General features: G+C 39.7%; 1 protein-coding gene across 1 annotated transcript; it reads left to right on the forward strand.

The window, feature by feature from the left end:
• The first annotated feature begins 623 nt into the window (after window positions 1-623).
• Window positions 624-10,749, forward strand: LOC107305067 (AT-rich interactive domain-containing protein 1-like). Its single transcript, XM_040528005.1, has 2 exons — window positions 624-1,490; window positions 10,048-10,749. The coding sequence occupies exons 1-2, from the start codon at window positions 624-626 to the stop codon at window positions 10,747-10,749; spliced, it is 1,569 nt and encodes a 522-aa protein (XP_040383939.1).
• Window positions 10,750-17,962: the final 7,213 nt, after the last annotated feature.

Here is a 17,962-nt window from a genome sequence, read left to right on the forward strand (position 1 = left end):
ATGTACCATATAGTTCATGCCATCTTATATTGCAACTACAAACAAAATCCAAACATATGGACACTTTTACTCATGGATGTTACTTCAAGGATAACCATATTTAATACAATAGGATAACATGTGACTCACCAACCATCACTACACAACATCCCATTCCAAACAAATACTCTTCTCAAGATGATACACGTTTTAGAAGAGAATAAAAGATGACTCGCTCATCACCAGTTTTAGTAGGTGACCCACCAACCAAATATAGAGTGTGACATATTATGCATGTTGTCATCCACGGACCCACTGTCCTTCTAAAACAAGCAAGCTTAGGTGGTCCACGCTACTATCATTCATGGACCTACTATCCTTCCAAAACAAGCAAGCTTAGGTGATCGACAGCTCATTGCTAGATAAGACAGCTCCCACCACTTCGATCCTTATCCCTTCTCTTCCCTACCCCTTCCCCTTCCCTCACCCCTACCCATCTCCTAGATCTAGGGTTTTGTGATTTAAGTGCTACAGAAACCATTTCTCTCCTTTGCTCCCAATTTTTTCTCTTCTCCCAACAACACATCAAGCAAAGAGAAGAAGGCAGTCAGTATTCTCGCAACACGGGGGGATTGCAAGAAAAAATGGCCCCCCTTCCAACCCCACCACCACCATCTGACTCCTCCGCGCCCTCTTTCAAAACGAACACCTCAAGCCCAAGTCCCAACCGCGCACCGAACCAGGGTGTTCCCACCTCGTCGGTGGCGGCCACGCGAGCGTCGCCGCCCACGCCATTTGGGATGGTCTCTGGGGTGTCTGAGGCCGTCATCGCCGTGTTTGACGTCTCCACAACGCTCCAAGCCCAGGGGTACCTCGCCGGGCAAGAGATGCCGAGCATCACCCTCCTAGAGGAGCGTGCCCCTGAGGTGTTCGAGAGCCTGCTCGCATCCTTCTTGGCACAGTCGCATGGCCCCGGCCCGCTCCCGCCACGCCCCATGCCACCCCTGCTTGGTGACGGCACCGCTGTTGGCTTGCTCCGCCTGTACCTTGTCGTCAAGGCATGTGGCGGGTTCGACACCGTGCCTTGTTGGGCGACCGTCGCTAAGACGGCCGGCCTCGACCCCACCATGGACGCACCCATCAAGTTGGTATACTACAAGTACCTCTGTCCCCTGGAGGAGAGCTTACTTAGGGCTAAAATGTTGAGAGAGGAGGCTGGGAGCAGCAGTGGTGGTGGCCGCCGCCTCTCGAGAGCCAACAAGGGAAAGTTCCTTGCACCGATAGCTAGGAACGACCAGAGCGGTGAGCCCGAGCTGTTGGACTTGAAGCGTAAGAGGGAGGACATTGTTGGGATGCTCAACTGGGTGCGCCTCGTGGCGAAGAAGCCAGATCGACGTCGCCCTATCAAGAAGACCGCTGACAGCCACCTCAACCTAGCGCTGATGTTCCGCCGCCAAATGTTCGAGGATGACGGCTTAAGCGATAAGCCCCATGGCTCCGCATCGCCTGAGGTAACAACCCATTGCCACCCACTTCTAATTTTGTGGAAATGCTGCTGATTGATATGCTTGATTCTAGTATTGTTTTGTTAATTACATTGGGGATCTAGATTAGAACAATACATTGCTCCTATTTTGTTTGATTATCAATGTTGGTGCTTAGATTTACATGTCAGGAAGGGAAATCTTCCGTTCACAAAGCATTGCTCATGGTATTGGATTGAGGGGCATCATGGGCAATGTGAAATGCTCGATCATTATTAGAGTATTCGTACTGTTTTTTTCCTTTTTCAAGTGCAATGCTGTTTCCTCTATCTAGTCCAAGGTAAATGGACGTGTTGTAGAAAATTAGTCTTGGGGCTGTACCAAGATGTTCATTTGGTCCTATTGGATGGAACTATGGTTCTGTTTTATCTAAGTCTTGCCAAGTTTTATCTGTTTATCCTTTTCATTTGGTCATGTCAGTAGACCTTTTTACTTTTGAACTTGAATCTTCTAGTTCTGGTCTGTTGTAGCTAGGATCCTATGAACATCTTCTTGTGAGGAAAAGGAAAACATCGTGGTAATATTTAAAACAAGTTTCCATACTTTTTATGAAATAAAACTTGAACTGAAAAATATGGAGTTAGATATGACTACAGTAATATGACACACTAATACCTATATATATGGCTAGTCATTTAGGCCATCCTTAGTGATCATTGGCAACTAATAAATCTATACTCCTTTGCCACCCCACCCGCCACCAACTCTCCCAAAATTCTAACATGTGGGACCATTGTCCATTCCCTTTCAAACTAAACTTGGCAACCAAAAACTCGCAAATTCAAAACATATTTCCTCTTTGAATGTGCTGATGTGGTTCTTTTAACTCCGTTACAATATATGGGTATGCTCGTAATTTTATTTCAAAAAATGTTGCAAATATATTGTTTCATGTGGAAATTTGGATGCTCTTTAGTCCCTATAAAGTGCCCATGGGTGATGCTTTACATTTTCTAATTATTTTTTCTACTATACACTTGAAGTTGGGTGCTCTTTCTTTCCATATTTCAATAAACCTAAAAGTTTAAATCCGATTCTAGTTCAAAGGACTTTCTACCTACGGACTTCCTATGCATCACACCATAGCTTATTAGATCTCCCTACAAATTTGGTAAATTTTGCTATTAATATAGTTCGAGCAAAGATAACACTTATTTTTGAAGAAACTTTGGGTTAGAGGGCCAAAATTTACAATAAAAACCTTGATACACTACTATAATATTACCACCCTTCTTACTATTGGAGCTATGGAACATATCATCGCAAAACTTTTGTCAAGTATAAACACACATTGGTGGACTCCACAATCTTAGGCTATCCTCTCTTCTCTCCCCCCTCTCTTTGTCTTTCCCTCTCCCTCTCAATCTTTGACTTTGTTGTCACAAGTGTGGAAGAGAGGAGGGAAATGTTGAGATTTAAAAGACAAAAATGATTGTTGTTGGGCCCACCATGGTATGTATACTTTAAAATTCTATGAGTGTTTATTATGTGATATTTTTCTGCTACCTTTATTTTACAATGTAAGACTATTTAGCATTGCCTAGGTTCATATGGATGCTAATAAATCTAGACATATACAGAAACAATATTAATTAATTAATAAGTGAATCTAGGCATACCAAAAAAGTGTTATAATATGAAATGGAAGAAGTAGAATATTTGCACCACTCCCCTCTAAAGTAGTTACAATCAGGGTTTCTCAAACCGCTGTTAACCACATAGTTAGCGTAGCAGTCGTGCTTAACGTGGGGGTACAGTGAAAAATTTGGGGGAAAATGTAAAATATCCAAAAATTGCCTAAAGTAGTACATGATTTGTAATGATATCATGTGAATAACTATTGTGAATTTAGGACAACTTTATATGTTGGCATGAGTACGAGGTTATTTTGCTTCAAAATCAAGGTTTTGATGCTCATGGACATTAGATTGGGACGCTATATCTTTGTAGTTCATGGTGTTATACTATCATTTTCCTATTGATGTTAAATGTTTTGTTGTGCTTTTCTTTTTTCCTGTGTTTTTCTCTTTTTAAAGTCAAAGATCATGGTAATCGCGCCTTACCGTGTAGTTGCCACAGATTATCACGTGGTAACCAAGATTTAACTGTGATAACCGTGACCTTAGTGTGAAATCTGAAATTTTGAATTCATATTTTTGGAGATCAAATTGATGCGATTGTTAGCATGGTAAACCTTATTACAATATGGCATTCATCCATACCGTATTATGAACTTCTTTAGAGGAACTTAGGTTTGGAGTCACTCAGCATGTCTTTTACTGTCAAGTCTTTATTACTTTCATGGTGTTGAAGAGCGGCATGTGAGCCTCGGTCAGGGCATGCAATGAGAAGCTTGGCTCATCCATTGTGTGCACCATGGTTTCCGGCACATCCCCTCATTGGTGAACCTGACCACCTCGGCAACAAAAACTTTCAAACGGTGGTCGGTGACGTACTACTCATCACAATATTGACATATATCGTTGGGTTGATGTTGTGCCATCTTGGCCAGGGAAATCCATTTGTAAGGTAGAGATGACCAAGGATGTCTTACTAATGCCCACATATAGGACGCCCGATCCACCCTGCCTGCCAGAGAGGACATTGATTTAGGGCTCGTGAGAGTTTTCAGCTTATGCATGTTGGGGTAGTATCGGATGTTGTGATGTGGGACCAGTGTTCGTAGGAACAAACGAGTATAATGGTATCATCTATGAACATTTCTGGAGGTTGGCAAAGAGCAACATCAATCTTGAATGGGGTTCTCAATGGGGCATTGATGGGGAGGGCTAGAACATCCCCGGCCCCGGCTCCGATTTTGGTCCCTAGCCCTAGCCCCAAAATCAGAACTGGGGGAGGGGGGTACCGGTCCCCGCCCCCGCCCCCGCAGGCTCACCAAAATCCCCGAACGAAACTCAGAAGGAGGACGGCGGCATCGGGTGTCAGGTGGAGGCCGTCAGCATCGCCACGTCGGGTAGAGGTAGGCCACAGGTTGATGGCAGTGTCGGGCGGTGACGTGAGGTGGTGATGTCGGGCGGTGAGCACAGGGAGGCAGACCGCGGGCCAACATTGGCGTGAGGCAGCGACTCGGTGAGTTGAGTGGCGGCCCGAGCTGCTCGATGGTGCCGGGGATTAGACGTGTTGGGAGTGGGGGGAAGGCTTGCGGCAGGGTGCGTTGGCGGGACAGGGACCGATGGGCGGTGGTGGGACGAGGATCGACGGATGGTGGAGGAGGCATAAGGCAACCGGATTAGAGGAGGGAGCGAGGGGCTGGACTGGAGGTGGTGGGGACGAGGACTAGCGGCTAGAGGATTGGCACAGGGTGGCTGGGTGGGGGCTGGATTGCTGGAAGGGTATCTAGGGTTTGTTACTTTGGTAGTTGGACTTGGCCTAAGTTTTTATCTTTTCTAAAAAAATTGGGGCCACGTGGGGATCCCTGCGGGGATTTTTGGACCCCCCATCCTTGTCCCCGAACAAATCGGGCCCTGGCCTCCATTCCTAGTAGGGTCAAATTGCTCCCCGGCCCCGATGGGGCGAGTCCACGCCGGGGCGGTTGCCAACCCTAGTCTTGAACAAATTAAGAAGGTGTGTTGTTAAAAGTTATACTTGTGATTTGGTAGTCCCAGGTTGTGCTAGGTAAGGGGCGTAAATTTGTCAATACATTCCTCGACCTAACCCATGCAATGGAGCAAGACGAGCTCACCACCTGAAGGTTGTTCACCACTTGGACAGAATGCTCGAGTTTAGTTCTAGCTAATAGTACTACATCTGGGCTGCCTTGATGAGATGCACAGAGGCACCACACTTTGTGGTGATCTAGTGTGCCTTATCCATAACATGCTTCATAGTGTTTTAGACATTAAAGCACACTATCTTTGCCATCATATGTGGGTAAATGCAACTTGGTGCGCGTTAGCGCAATGGAAGTGGTTGTCAATGAAGTTGTCGTTGGGATCAAGTTGGCCACTATAAAGAAAATGTGTTCCTAGCCTGGAGTCACATCCATCGTTTCCACCGCAGATGATTTACCATGCCTCAAGCATGCTGCATTCAATATGGCGCCGGGCAGAGCACCATTAAATGCGGTGAAAGCGTGATGCCTCCCGCGCCACATGCCCCCTCATGAACACATGAAGTTTAGATGACCAATGTCACTACTATTTGGTCATACTTTAAGAATGTCAACACATTCTTCATTGAGTATATTGACTTTGGCATCAATGTTTGCAAATGTGTGGAAGCACATGATAGTCGTGATGTTAAATTCACGCCGTCGGTTTGTACCATGCAATTGGTACTTGAGGTATTATTTGTGTTGTGTTCTGAAAGACACCCAAGTAGCCTGACTAGATGGCATCCAAGTGCTAATTGTCACCTCTTGCCTTAGTCACCTACTGATGGCAACTAACTAGCAACTCTAAATTGCCCATTGTGTGTAGGTACTAGTATGCTACATGAGTATTGTCCAGTGCCTTGGGAAACACTGCCTCTCTATAATCTACTTCCTTGTTTACTAGTTTGTTGCCATGGTCATATATATGTCTATATTTCTTTTAAGAAATGCTAGGCAACCCTCTCCATTTAAGGGAAGATCCTATGCTTGAGAGGTAAGCAAAAAGGGATGAGATAGAATTATCACAAGCATGTAGTTTCTTCACCTTTTTTGTGCCCTCCTTTGTTAACCCTTTACCAATCAAGCTCCATATTCTTGTACTTACCTATAATGAAATTTGATGACATGATTGATATGCCATTATAGGTGATGTCACCATCCAGCGAACAAAGTTAAACAAGAAGTTTCATTACAAAACTCGAAATCGCGATTTTGATGTTGGCATGAGAACAAGGATGTGATTTTATTTTCTTCGGTACGAGAACTTTAGTCAGTGTCTATTTATGAGACTCGGTCTATGGCCACTTGATTGCCTGGGCTATGTTTTGCCAGGTTTGTTATTTGAAATTTCTTAATGAATCATGTATGGCCATAATAATGCTAAAAGTTGTTGTAGGTGGGGAGCAATCACCTACGTTCAATTGTATGGTATACATTTTACCAAGAATAGAAATAATGCATGGAATGGTTGTTTTAGCAATGCAATACAATGACACTATAACTAACAAGTGCTATAGGATTCTTAGTATCCCTTGCTATAGTTGGTGCAGATTGAATCTTAGGGATATATCGATCAGTATAGGATGTTCTAAATTTTGATAGATACATAGCTGTGATAAGTAGCTCTCAATTTACAAGGTGCAAATCAAAGAAAACAAATAACTCCATGACTACAATCTTATTGAGTAGAAGCAAGCAATGGCTGATGTTGTAGGAGCAATGGCTCCATATGAGCTTACTCATGGCCATGATGATGAAACCATGGAAGATTCACAATATTAGAGGGTATAGATATACATTGTTTTCGCATGATCAAAATTATAAATTCTAGCCAAGTTGAACCATCGTTAGAAAAGTCAAACCATGTTAGTCCCTAATCTTGGTCCAATTGTGCTCCAAGATCATTCATGCATTCCGACCACATTGAACTAGATAAACAAAACTTTATTGGCATCGCCATCGTGGCGTATCGACATCTTGTCACTTCATCGATTTTATTTTTGTATTGGAACATATATTGCAACTAAATATAGTGAAACACGGTTGGACTAGCTGATCAGATAGTTGAACCACGGTTCCAGTGAACCAAGAGCTCTGGTAGGAAACTCATTGGTCCGGTTTGTACCTAACTATGTTCTTTAGACTATACTTTTCTCTGCCTTTTCATCGGCTTTTGCATGCATGTTTCCCGAGTGGTTAAACGGTCTGTTTTTTCTGCAAAAAGTTTATATATAAAAGTTCATCGTCTCACCATTCTAAAGTAGTTTTTTTTTCAACTTTGTATTAGTAAATTGTATCGTTTCTATCATTAAATAGCTAGCACAAAAATCACAAAACATTCCATATATCTTCATCTCCTAGAGAGTGCAGCTCTCGTTTAACATGTCACATGTTTTGATATAGGTGACCTCATGAACAGTAAAGATGATCAAACTAACATAATCCCTTAATCACATACTTGACGCTAGGCTTATTCATTTTGGTTAATTAAATTGATATATAAATAATTGACCACTAGTATGTATATTAGCACGGTCACAACTAGAAATGGACCAAGGTCCATGTCCATGCCCCCAAACCTAGTGTATGGATACATATGTGCCAGAATGGTGAAAATTTGGACACCTGATGGCCTTTGGCCCCAACTCCCAAGCCGTGTGCCATGGCCTAGGTGGCCTTTTGATTGGGTTCATCCTTGCTTGTATGTGTTTCTTGCCTGTTTGCCCATATTGACCAAACTCAATCAGTAATTGACATGGCCAAACTCTCTTGCCATTGGTTCAATTGATGGTTCATCTCCTAAGTCATTGTTCTTTTCCTTATTGGAAAAAATGTATTATTGAAATTAGTTGCCAGAAAAGCCCTACCTCTTGTATCACACGTGCATGTGCTTCCTAGTTTCTTTCAAACAACTCATGTATGTGTTTAGTTGGTCCCTTGTCTGTTTATGATTTACGATGTGCATGATTTGAATCCAACATCCTAAGTTTTGGCCAATTAATTTGTGTCATGCACGGACTGTGGTGCCTAGAATCCTCGGCTCACTCATACACCGGTTTTTCTAATGTCTTTTCTTTTATTCAAGACAAGTTGACTATAGTGATAGTATAATGTTGCAAGGTGCATAATCTAGCTCTATGGTTTTTAAGTCAAATTGTCATTCAAGACGTGGCTAATAGTGTTGCTATATCTTTCTTGCACTTCATTGAGTTGGGAATTGGTCAAATCGTGCACTTTATACCATAGTACAAATCATCACCGTAGCCAACAAACTAGGTGAGCCAACAAACCAGTTCGATTGCATAGGAAATACTCAGAACAAACCAAACCACCTAGCTTCGGTTTTCGGTTTAATCGGTGGTCCAATGTGGGTTTTTGTAATATGCTCCATACTGTGTTGCAAATCAGAAAGTTGATATCTCGTCTTGTTTGACATTTCTTTTGTGAAGACCGTTTGACATTTGTTACTAATGATGTGGTTACTCTTTAGTTGATTAGACTAATTAGATTGTCAATGGTACTATCACCTGGGCTAATACATTCAAAACATTTGTTATGTCACCATTTCTAATGGTGTAAATTCCTCTTTCTCGTGAAGTCCACCCTTGTCATATGTTAGGTATGTGGCCTACGAAATGTGAAATGGGTATGCTCATCCATCATTGTGCTACTATGATTCTTTTTTTGTTTGAGTATGTTGTTTCTTATTTGTTTGTTTGAAAAGTTTTTGGCTACTTGGATCATTTAGTTGCAATTTTGAGTGCACATGATCTTTGTGCCACCGACATGTGGTTGGGGATGGGTGCCTACATAGTGAAAATTAGACTACACTAGTAGTTTAACTAGGAAAAACTGGAATTGGATTTAATTTTGGTATGATTGCATCTAAAGAGCATCATACATCACACATTCGGATGTTTTCAATTGTTCAAACCAAGTGGTTTTTAGGTGAACTAGGCATCAAACTAGAATCAGTTGGACTAGGGGAGGTGAAGACTGTTTATAGTGGGCCAAACCAAGGTCCTAATCTTTTCATCAAGTTTTTTTTCAAAACTTTGTAAAGGGCGTTGGGTGGGGACTAGACCTCAGGTTTCCACTTAGCCAACCTAGCTCTTATGCCTTCCTACTAGCAAGATGTCCATGGAAATAAACATACATCCTAAATTATTATTTTTAAAAACGGTTCAACTGATTGGTTGAATGGTCAAATTGAATGACTACGAACCAAGGGCTTAATTGTAACCCCAGCCCGTTTGAAGCCTATTAGTAGTGTGAGTTTGGATCATGTGGCCCAGAAGTGAATGTGTAGTGGTGGTTCTTCTAAATGTGTAGTGGTGGTTTAGTACCACATTGGAAGTTTAGGTAGGTGAGGGCTTGCTTATAAGCCTTAGTGCTCCAACCATGGTATCCCTGGGTTAACCACCCTTTTATACGAAGCGAGTACGAAAGTGTAAGCGGGATACCATGTGAACGTTGGTTCGCTCAACATGTAGAGCGGATTAATAAGGATTTTGGAGGCAGGGTTGTTACATTAATCTATTTCATCCTCCAGTTCAATTTTTATACCATGGGCTCAAACCTATAAGGGCATGTTCAATGGTAGAGTCCATTATGGGCTCTATCTTAAGCCACGTTAGCAGAAAAAACTCCTCATACAAAAGACAATCTTTCAAGCTGACTCTTCATAATTACAGGCTAATCATTTTTGTGCACATGAAGTTTTTGTTATTTTGGCTTATATATATAGACCACACACATACAATCATCATGGTAATTAATTGATAATTCCTGGTATAATTGATATTGATGAGGAACTTTGTTTTTTAGTTACTTGAACTGTGTTTTTTTATTAATTGATAAATTCCTAGGTATAAAATAAAATGTAGAAGGATCACCTTTTTGTTCCTGCAGAGTGGTCTTACAACTGAGGATGGACACTACAATGGATGGGGTGATCAACAATCTGCATGTGGAAGCCATGACTGGAACTCTCATCAAAATGTTTGCTCTTTTGATCTAGTGGACATCCCTGAATGGACTGGGAAGCCTTCAGTCCATTATCAAGATCCAGATATGTTGAGATTTCTTGGAGACCCTATTTTAACTCCAAAAGGCAATGAAGCCTTCGATGATACTATTGGCAAGGGCAGGCCAGACAAGTGCGACTGTGAATTCCCAGGCTCCACATCTTGTGTTGGATTTCATATTGCAGAGAAAAAGACTGAACTGAAGCATGAACTGGGCTCATCCTACCATGCAATGAAGTTTGATCAAACCGGGGAGGATGCAGCACTAACATGGACAAAGGATGAAGAGAAGAGGTTTGAGAACATTGTCCTGCAAAGCCTGCCTTCATCCAAGTACATGTTCTGGGACAAACTGCATGCTGCCTTCCATTACAAGGGCAAAGCTGACCTTGTGGGTTACTACAACAATGTCTTCCAGCCACGCAGGAGAGCCTTCCAGAATCGATTAGCTCGACATGTTAATGGCGTAGATAGTGATGATGACTCAATTGAGCCTTCCTTCCTGCGCCTTCGTCAAGATGGTGGAAAGAGCAGGTCTAGGTCGTCTGCTTCCTCTAAGAATCGAAATCGTTCGATCTTAGGGTAGCTGTTAGTTCAGCTTCATCTAGAGCTCAAGATTCAATAAGTTAGTTTTTTTTGTCTTCACCAATTGGTTAATGTGGGCTTTGATTGGGATTCTCACTTAGACTTTGTGGTTCTTTTGAACACCTTTCTGTTGCGCGTTGCCCGTTTTCCTTAAATCTTAGTGCAACTGTGTTTACATTTGGACTATCTTAAAAGGTTGTTCTACATTACCTTAGTGTCCCGGATGAAATGAGTGTTTGGTTCAGTTTGCTTGCTTGTCCCTCTTTTTGTAGCAGATCTTGTAGGGAAAATTATTCATGTGGTCGTCATGCGGACATGAAGGTCATCATCAGTGTCTACTCCGCAGCTGCCATAAAGCCAGCGAGTCAGAAAGAAGACGACTGTTTAGTTTGTTGCTCAAATTACCCAGCTAAAACACTGGTAGTACATTCATTTGGTTTCTTACTATTTTTTTGTGATATTTGAAAATTTTGGTTACAAACCAAATAAGTGTACTTTGCCAAAAGTTTTGGCAAAAATCCACAATGCCAATAGTCCAAACATACCCTTATGTCTACACTAACGACCGAGTGGTTTTCGAGTACTACCTCCATCCTATAATAAGAGATTCTGGGAATGAATCTATATAAACATCCAGATTCATGCTGTGAATCCCTTATATTTAAGGATGAACTTAGTATATATCACTGCTTAGGGTTCCATATTCTCTTATGCTCTGATGTAATGCATGATTTATGTAGGAATGTTGTTGCAGAAAAAGAAAACTGCAGGTCTCCTTTCGGATGCAGGGGGTTCATATTCACTGATGCTCTTATATAATTCATTTCTTTTTTTTTGTAGAAATACTGCTGCGGAAAAAGAAAGTTGGAGGTCTCCTTTCGTATGAGATGGATGCGTCCTAAATGAGGCCTAGACGCATGTATTAGCATATTAGGTGGGTATCTTGATGATGCAGCAATTGGATGGCCTAGAAAGGGTGAAAGGCAAGTCACTGTAGGTTGTTGCTTTCTTTTCAATTTAGAAGTTAATTAGCCTATCATTGACCAAATATTAGAGAACTTCATCTGGTAGCCTATCCTAGATAGGAAGAGAATATCTCACAGGCTAGAAGGCACTGAATTGACTCCATCACTGAATACAATTTAAGAGGCAGGAGTACTACTTTAATTAATCCACTAACGGAATGTTTTTCATCCTCAATGGAGAGATTGAACTGTTTGATTACGCTGGAATATGTAACTTCATCTGTCCCAAAACAAAACAATCCTTAGATTCCTAGGAAATTTACGGACAGACAACAAAGACCAAAATATTCTCATAATAGCAAAACAGTAGTTGTTTGGATAGGGAACCAAACGATATATTTACAAATAAAAAATAATTTATAAATAAAAATTTATATATATGTTATTAATGATCTAAAAAACAATGTTAAAACTAAACTATGATAAAAATATCCTAAAATCTACTCTAAACTTAAGGATAAAAATTTAAATTTTGGCTTATAAGCGTAAGCAGAAGTGAAAAGTTAGGGCCGAATGTATATTGATACTCATATAGCTAATTAAGAGGTATATTAGGGATAAATATTTTTTATTTCTGAATTAATGGTAATTAAGATGGTAAAATTTGGTTTATTTTAAAGCAAAATTTGACCTCTGGTAGTTGTTTATTAGGCTGGAGGGAGCAAGTAAAGTAAATTTAATCCTTTCTTAATTCTGGTGTACAAACAAAATCATTCAACCAAATATGTCATACCTTTTGTCTCCTGCTAGCACGTAGCGCCTTGGTTTTTCCTACTTATTTGACTTAACTATTGTCATAGATTATTTGCTACACACATCTACAAATATGAATTCTCAAAATAAAATATGTAGTGCATTGGTTAGACCCATTATTGTGAGCTATTTGTTACACAATATTTATTTTTTCTATTATTAAGTAGATAACCCATCAGCTTTCGTTCATGAATAATTTGTCTAAAATGCCACTTGACTCCTTGAAAATGTTATATTTTAACAAATTGCTAGTAATAATATTATTTTGCTAGCCAACAACAATATTTTAACTAAAAGATTTAATGATCAACCTATAAACCACCTGAAATACTTGAGCTATATCTCATTATGAAAAGATATCAATATTCCCAAAATAATGATTGTACAAACTAATTTTAGTTCTGTTGGTCAATTTCGGTTTCTTTTTTGAACAAGTTAGCTTAGGTGGTAGAGTGTACATCCACGTTATGTAATACTTTGCGTTCTTTTTCAGCTTTTACTTTTAGGTGAAAGATGAAAGATTATCATATTGATTTTTTTCATAGTTGTTTGATGGTGTAATCGATGCAATTAGCTAATACGGTGTTAAAAATCTATTTTAGAAAAGTAAGGTGTTGAACTTGTATACCGAAACATTTAAAAAAAATACACCGTTTAGTAGTTTGGGAAGCGTGAACATAAGAGTCTAGAAAAATCCAAGAAAAATCAACGTGAATGAACTACTTAAAATAATAGTACCTTTGTCCTATAATATATGGGATTATGACTATTCACTTATAATTTTTGACCATTCGTCTTATTCAAAAAGTTAGTACAAATATAAAAATTTATAAATAATACTTAAATTACTTTTAATAATAAAGTAAACAATAAACAAAATAAATAATACTTTCAAAAATTTTTTTCAATAAGACTAGTAGTCAAACATTACAAACAGAAAGTCAAAATCGTTTATAATCTGTGACGGAGGGAGCAGATAATTTCCATCAAGACAATAGGAGTGTGTTTGCAAGTGACAATTAATGAGCCTAATTATTTTCCTTGTTTTCCGTGTGCATTCTTCCCGAACTGCTAAATAATGTTTTTTTAAAAAAAACATACATGACCGTTGTTTTTAAAAAAATAAGGTTGATCAATTTTTCTGGTTTGCAATAGCTAATACTTAATTAATCATGTGTATTTTCTCATTTTACATGCCCCTAATTAGCCTAACTCAGTTGGCAGGGTTGCTAATGAGCCCTATGAATATTTTGCTGGATAACCCATGCTGCCTTACTTTGTGGCTGTCGGCAGGTAGTGGCGGCTAAACTAATTGAGCTTTTACGAACAAACCTGGGAGGCCAAAATGGTCACATACGCAATCCAAAATTCACCGTTTTATCTCTATGAAAACATCTATTTTCTTTGTTTTAAAATATAAAATTTTTAAGATTTAAATTTAATACAATCATATAAGCATTTCTACACTAGTTTTTATGATGTTAACTATTCAATAATTTAAAACTATGATTTTAACTATTCCAATAATTTAAAGCTAATGTCAATCAGATGCATAGCAAGGAAATCTAATCGATTTAAAATTCAACAAATAAATATTAAAATGATCAAAAGAGAATATTTAACATCTCTTTAATTTATACTAAATGAACTAGAAATATTAATATTTTAGAACGATGATGACAATATCTGTTAGTGGTGTGATTGTGTTAGATTGTGGTGTGCCTTCTGAACACCTATATCTTTTCACTTATACTTACACTTATAACCTAAAATTTAAGTTTTTAATCTTAAATTTAAAACTAATTTTGGGTTTTTTAGTGTAGTTTATGTTTCAGTACTGTCTTTTAAGATCACTGAGAATGCACATATAATTTTCTTATTTATAAATTATTTTTCGTTGCCAAGCAATCACCCCCACGGAGTCCTTCCCTGGTTGGGCCGAAACACAGGTACATTGGAGATTCTGGACTAGTTTTTAGAAATAGAAATCATCGGTCAGAATTATTTTGGAATTTATCGATAACGGATTCGGAATTTTTTTCCTATAAACGGAAACGGATACGGTAAGAACAGTATCTGATAGAAATCGGAATCGGTCGAAAATTTTTTGGAATTTTTCTCAAAAACTTTCTGCAGACCTATATGACATAATTCACAATATCAACCCAAATAGCCCGGGCTACTTCATCAAGTTAGTCTTAAGTCCTTATTCAAAACATATATATAAATACTTTACTTTGTAACAACTTGTATAATGCGCACTTTATTTTATAATATGACATGTGAAGTTTTATAATAATCTATGTGATTTGCACTTTATTATAATAATTTGTAAATTTTAGCCTTTATTTGGTATTTAGACAATCATTAACAAAGTGACGTATGAACTTGGTTGTAGTGATAAAAAGTTGTATGGTTAATTACTAATGTTTGAAATTTTCTATCCATTGTTTCAGAAGAAAAATTGAAACAGCGGTTTGTGAGTTTTCATAGTAAGATAAATATTTGTTACCATATCCGCTTTAATTTTAATTTGCTCCGTTTTCGTATTCGATAATATTTAATTCTGTTTGTATATCATGTTTTCGATTAAAAAGGATATGGAAACAAAAACAGCAGAGATGGTTTTCGTCCGCTCGTAAGACGTTCATACGTACGTAGTAGTAGGATCCAAGTGAGTATATCCGTGAACGATCGTTTCTACACCGGTTAGCGAATTAGGCCGTTTAAGATGATTTCTATAAGATCACGCATCCTGCTGCTGCTGTACAAAAGAATAGTAGTAGTAGTAGTATATTTCTGCCGTACGGGCTAAACTTTGAGCAAATCCGATGCGAGAGCTGGGCGTTGGATCGAGTCCATCTCCATCATATCACCGGAGCCTCTGACGCACAGACACAGCCCCGTACGCACACGGCACATCACCAATCCACCACCACCGGAAGGACGGCCTCCGCCCATTGCTGGCCTGCCACGCCCGCGCGTCGGGAGCCGTGACTGCCACGCTGCAGCAGCCGGGCCGGGGCGGCGCCGCGGTGGGTGGACTCTGCGTGGATTCTGGTTTTCACCCGGCCAGTAATCACGGTTGCGAAGCGAATAAGAGAATTTAACTACAGTAGTATTTATCACTTTTACAGAGGCACTCTTCAAATGCTATCCTCTTTTCTATACACTTCACCCACGGATGGCCTGCTTGGAAGCTTTATATTCTATGAAAAAACTATCTAGAAGGCAGCTTTTAAAAATCTGGAAAAGCTCTAAACCTCAACTTCTCTGGCTTCTGCTTCTTAGTTTAATTTTCAAATTATGTAACTATATATTTTCAGAAGCTGTGAACCATTTGAGACAGCTTTTGACAAAAGCTACAATAGGGAGAACCAAATATGGCCAAAACTAGATTACTAAAAGGTCACATTATTATGAAATTATAACTGTAAGCCAGTCAGTTTTGGATCTGTCGTCACATACATGGATTTTAGTCCATTAAAACCACAAATCCTCTTCAGCCCTAAAGCCCACCATGTGAGACAAGACTCTAACTCCCCTCTAAGTCCTCTCCCCGCCATCCCTCCGCACGGCTCTATCTCCTCGCCGCCCTGCGCCAGCCATCGGCAACGCCGTGCATCCGCTGTGTCGCCCACGCACGGATGAGTGGATCTCCTCTCCCCGATGCCAACGCAAGTCCCCCTCACCTCCTCCCCTCCCCCCCACCCCGCGACTCTCCTCTTGCCAACCCTGCGCCAGCCGCTAGCAACGCTGCACCGCATTACGTCGGGCCTCTCGCCTCCCCTCCTGCGGCTCTCCTCAACCCGCCGCTGCATCGATGGCCCCGCCGCCGCCTTGCACCGGCCACTGACGACGTTGTGCCTGCGTTGCGTCACGTCGGACCTCTCCCCTCCTCGCGCAGCTCTCCTCTCCCTGTCGCCGCGTCGGTGGCCCCGCTGCCCTGGCGCCCTTCGTCTGTCATCGGTGACGCTATACTAGCGCGGGCCGCCGGCAACGCCTGTGCCTGCGCTGGGCTACTCGTGCGTGGATGATCCAATGCACTTGATAGAAGCCAAACTCCTATAATTTGTTACTTTTGATTCTCCCATTTGCTTAATAAGACTCGCCTTAACCTTGGAAACACTTATGACATCATCTTATCGCTTAAAACAACATAAGTGAAATGACTTATTAGCGATTAAAAAATAATTTATGTATATAACTTTTATATGATCGGAAAGCAAATGCTGAAAAATAAGACATGATAAAAAACCTAAAAATTAACTCTGAATTTAAGTATTAAAATTTAATTTTTTTGTTTATAAGCATAAGCAAAAAGAAGGTTTTATGCACAGCACAATAAACTCATTATGTGTATTTCTGCATAGCTTTTAATTTTTTTCCAACGATGATGAGAGAAAATGACAATGGACAACGTATTTGAGTTTAGCAGGGTTCACGTTACCACGGTAACTGAGCTCTCCGCTAGGGCGTGGCTATGGTATGACGTGGTTTCGCCATACGAAATTGACCTGAATTCAAAAAATTAAGGAAATTTGTGGAAAAAATATATGATGTAGATATTAATTTGTAATGACGTTTGGTGAAAAAAATGATAAAAAAAACTAAATTTACAAATGAATAAAAAAATAGTACAAAAAATGGTTGGTAAAATAAAAAATGGTTAATACATTAGGCACATATTTGAATGTTTGCAACATTTAGGCCCATTCAGCAGCCCAGGCAAGTTATTTAGATCCCTTGTTTCTCGCGTACACGCTTCCTGAGCTGCTAAACGGTGTATTTTTGATAAAAAATTTCTATAGGAAAGTTGCTTTAAGAAATCATATTAATCTATTTTATATTTTTTTTATAATTAATAATTAATTAATCATATACTAATCCATTACTACGTCTTTCGTGCCGAGTAACCAACCCTTATCTCCTTCCATGCTGAACACGGCCTTAGTTGACTATGTAGTTGATACTTGATACATAATGAAGATTTTTGTATTGCATTAGCTATTTGTGATGTAGATAGCTAGCAATATTTTGTTGTAAGTTTTTTTTGTTAATTTTTCAGTATCCAGATTGAGGTAAATTACATGTGTAGTCACATGTTTGTAAACATGTAATAGTTTTGTACGCAATATTTGATTGTAGGTATATTTGTGATGCAAAATTAGAAATAAAGTTGTTGTTATTTGTTAGTGATGTGAATGATTTGGTGATACAAAGGTGTATGTTTCTTTTTGGTGATATGAAGGTGTATGCTGCTTGTTAGTTATGTCAAAATTTTCTTTTTTTTTTCCTGTAACATGTCCTAAATGTCATAAATATAGTTACCTACTATTTCAACTGTCAGATTGCACTAGTCGCGGTTTTTAGTTGAAACCGCGCGGTTTTGACAAAAACCATTGTGTTTTGACCTAGAAACCACGGTAACTGCAA

Source organism: Oryza brachyantha, chromosome 10 (assembly GCF_000231095.2).
Source record: "Oryza brachyantha chromosome 10, ObraRS2, whole genome shotgun sequence".
Taxonomy (NCBI): Eukaryota; Viridiplantae; Streptophyta; class Magnoliopsida; order Poales; family Poaceae; genus Oryza; species Oryza brachyantha.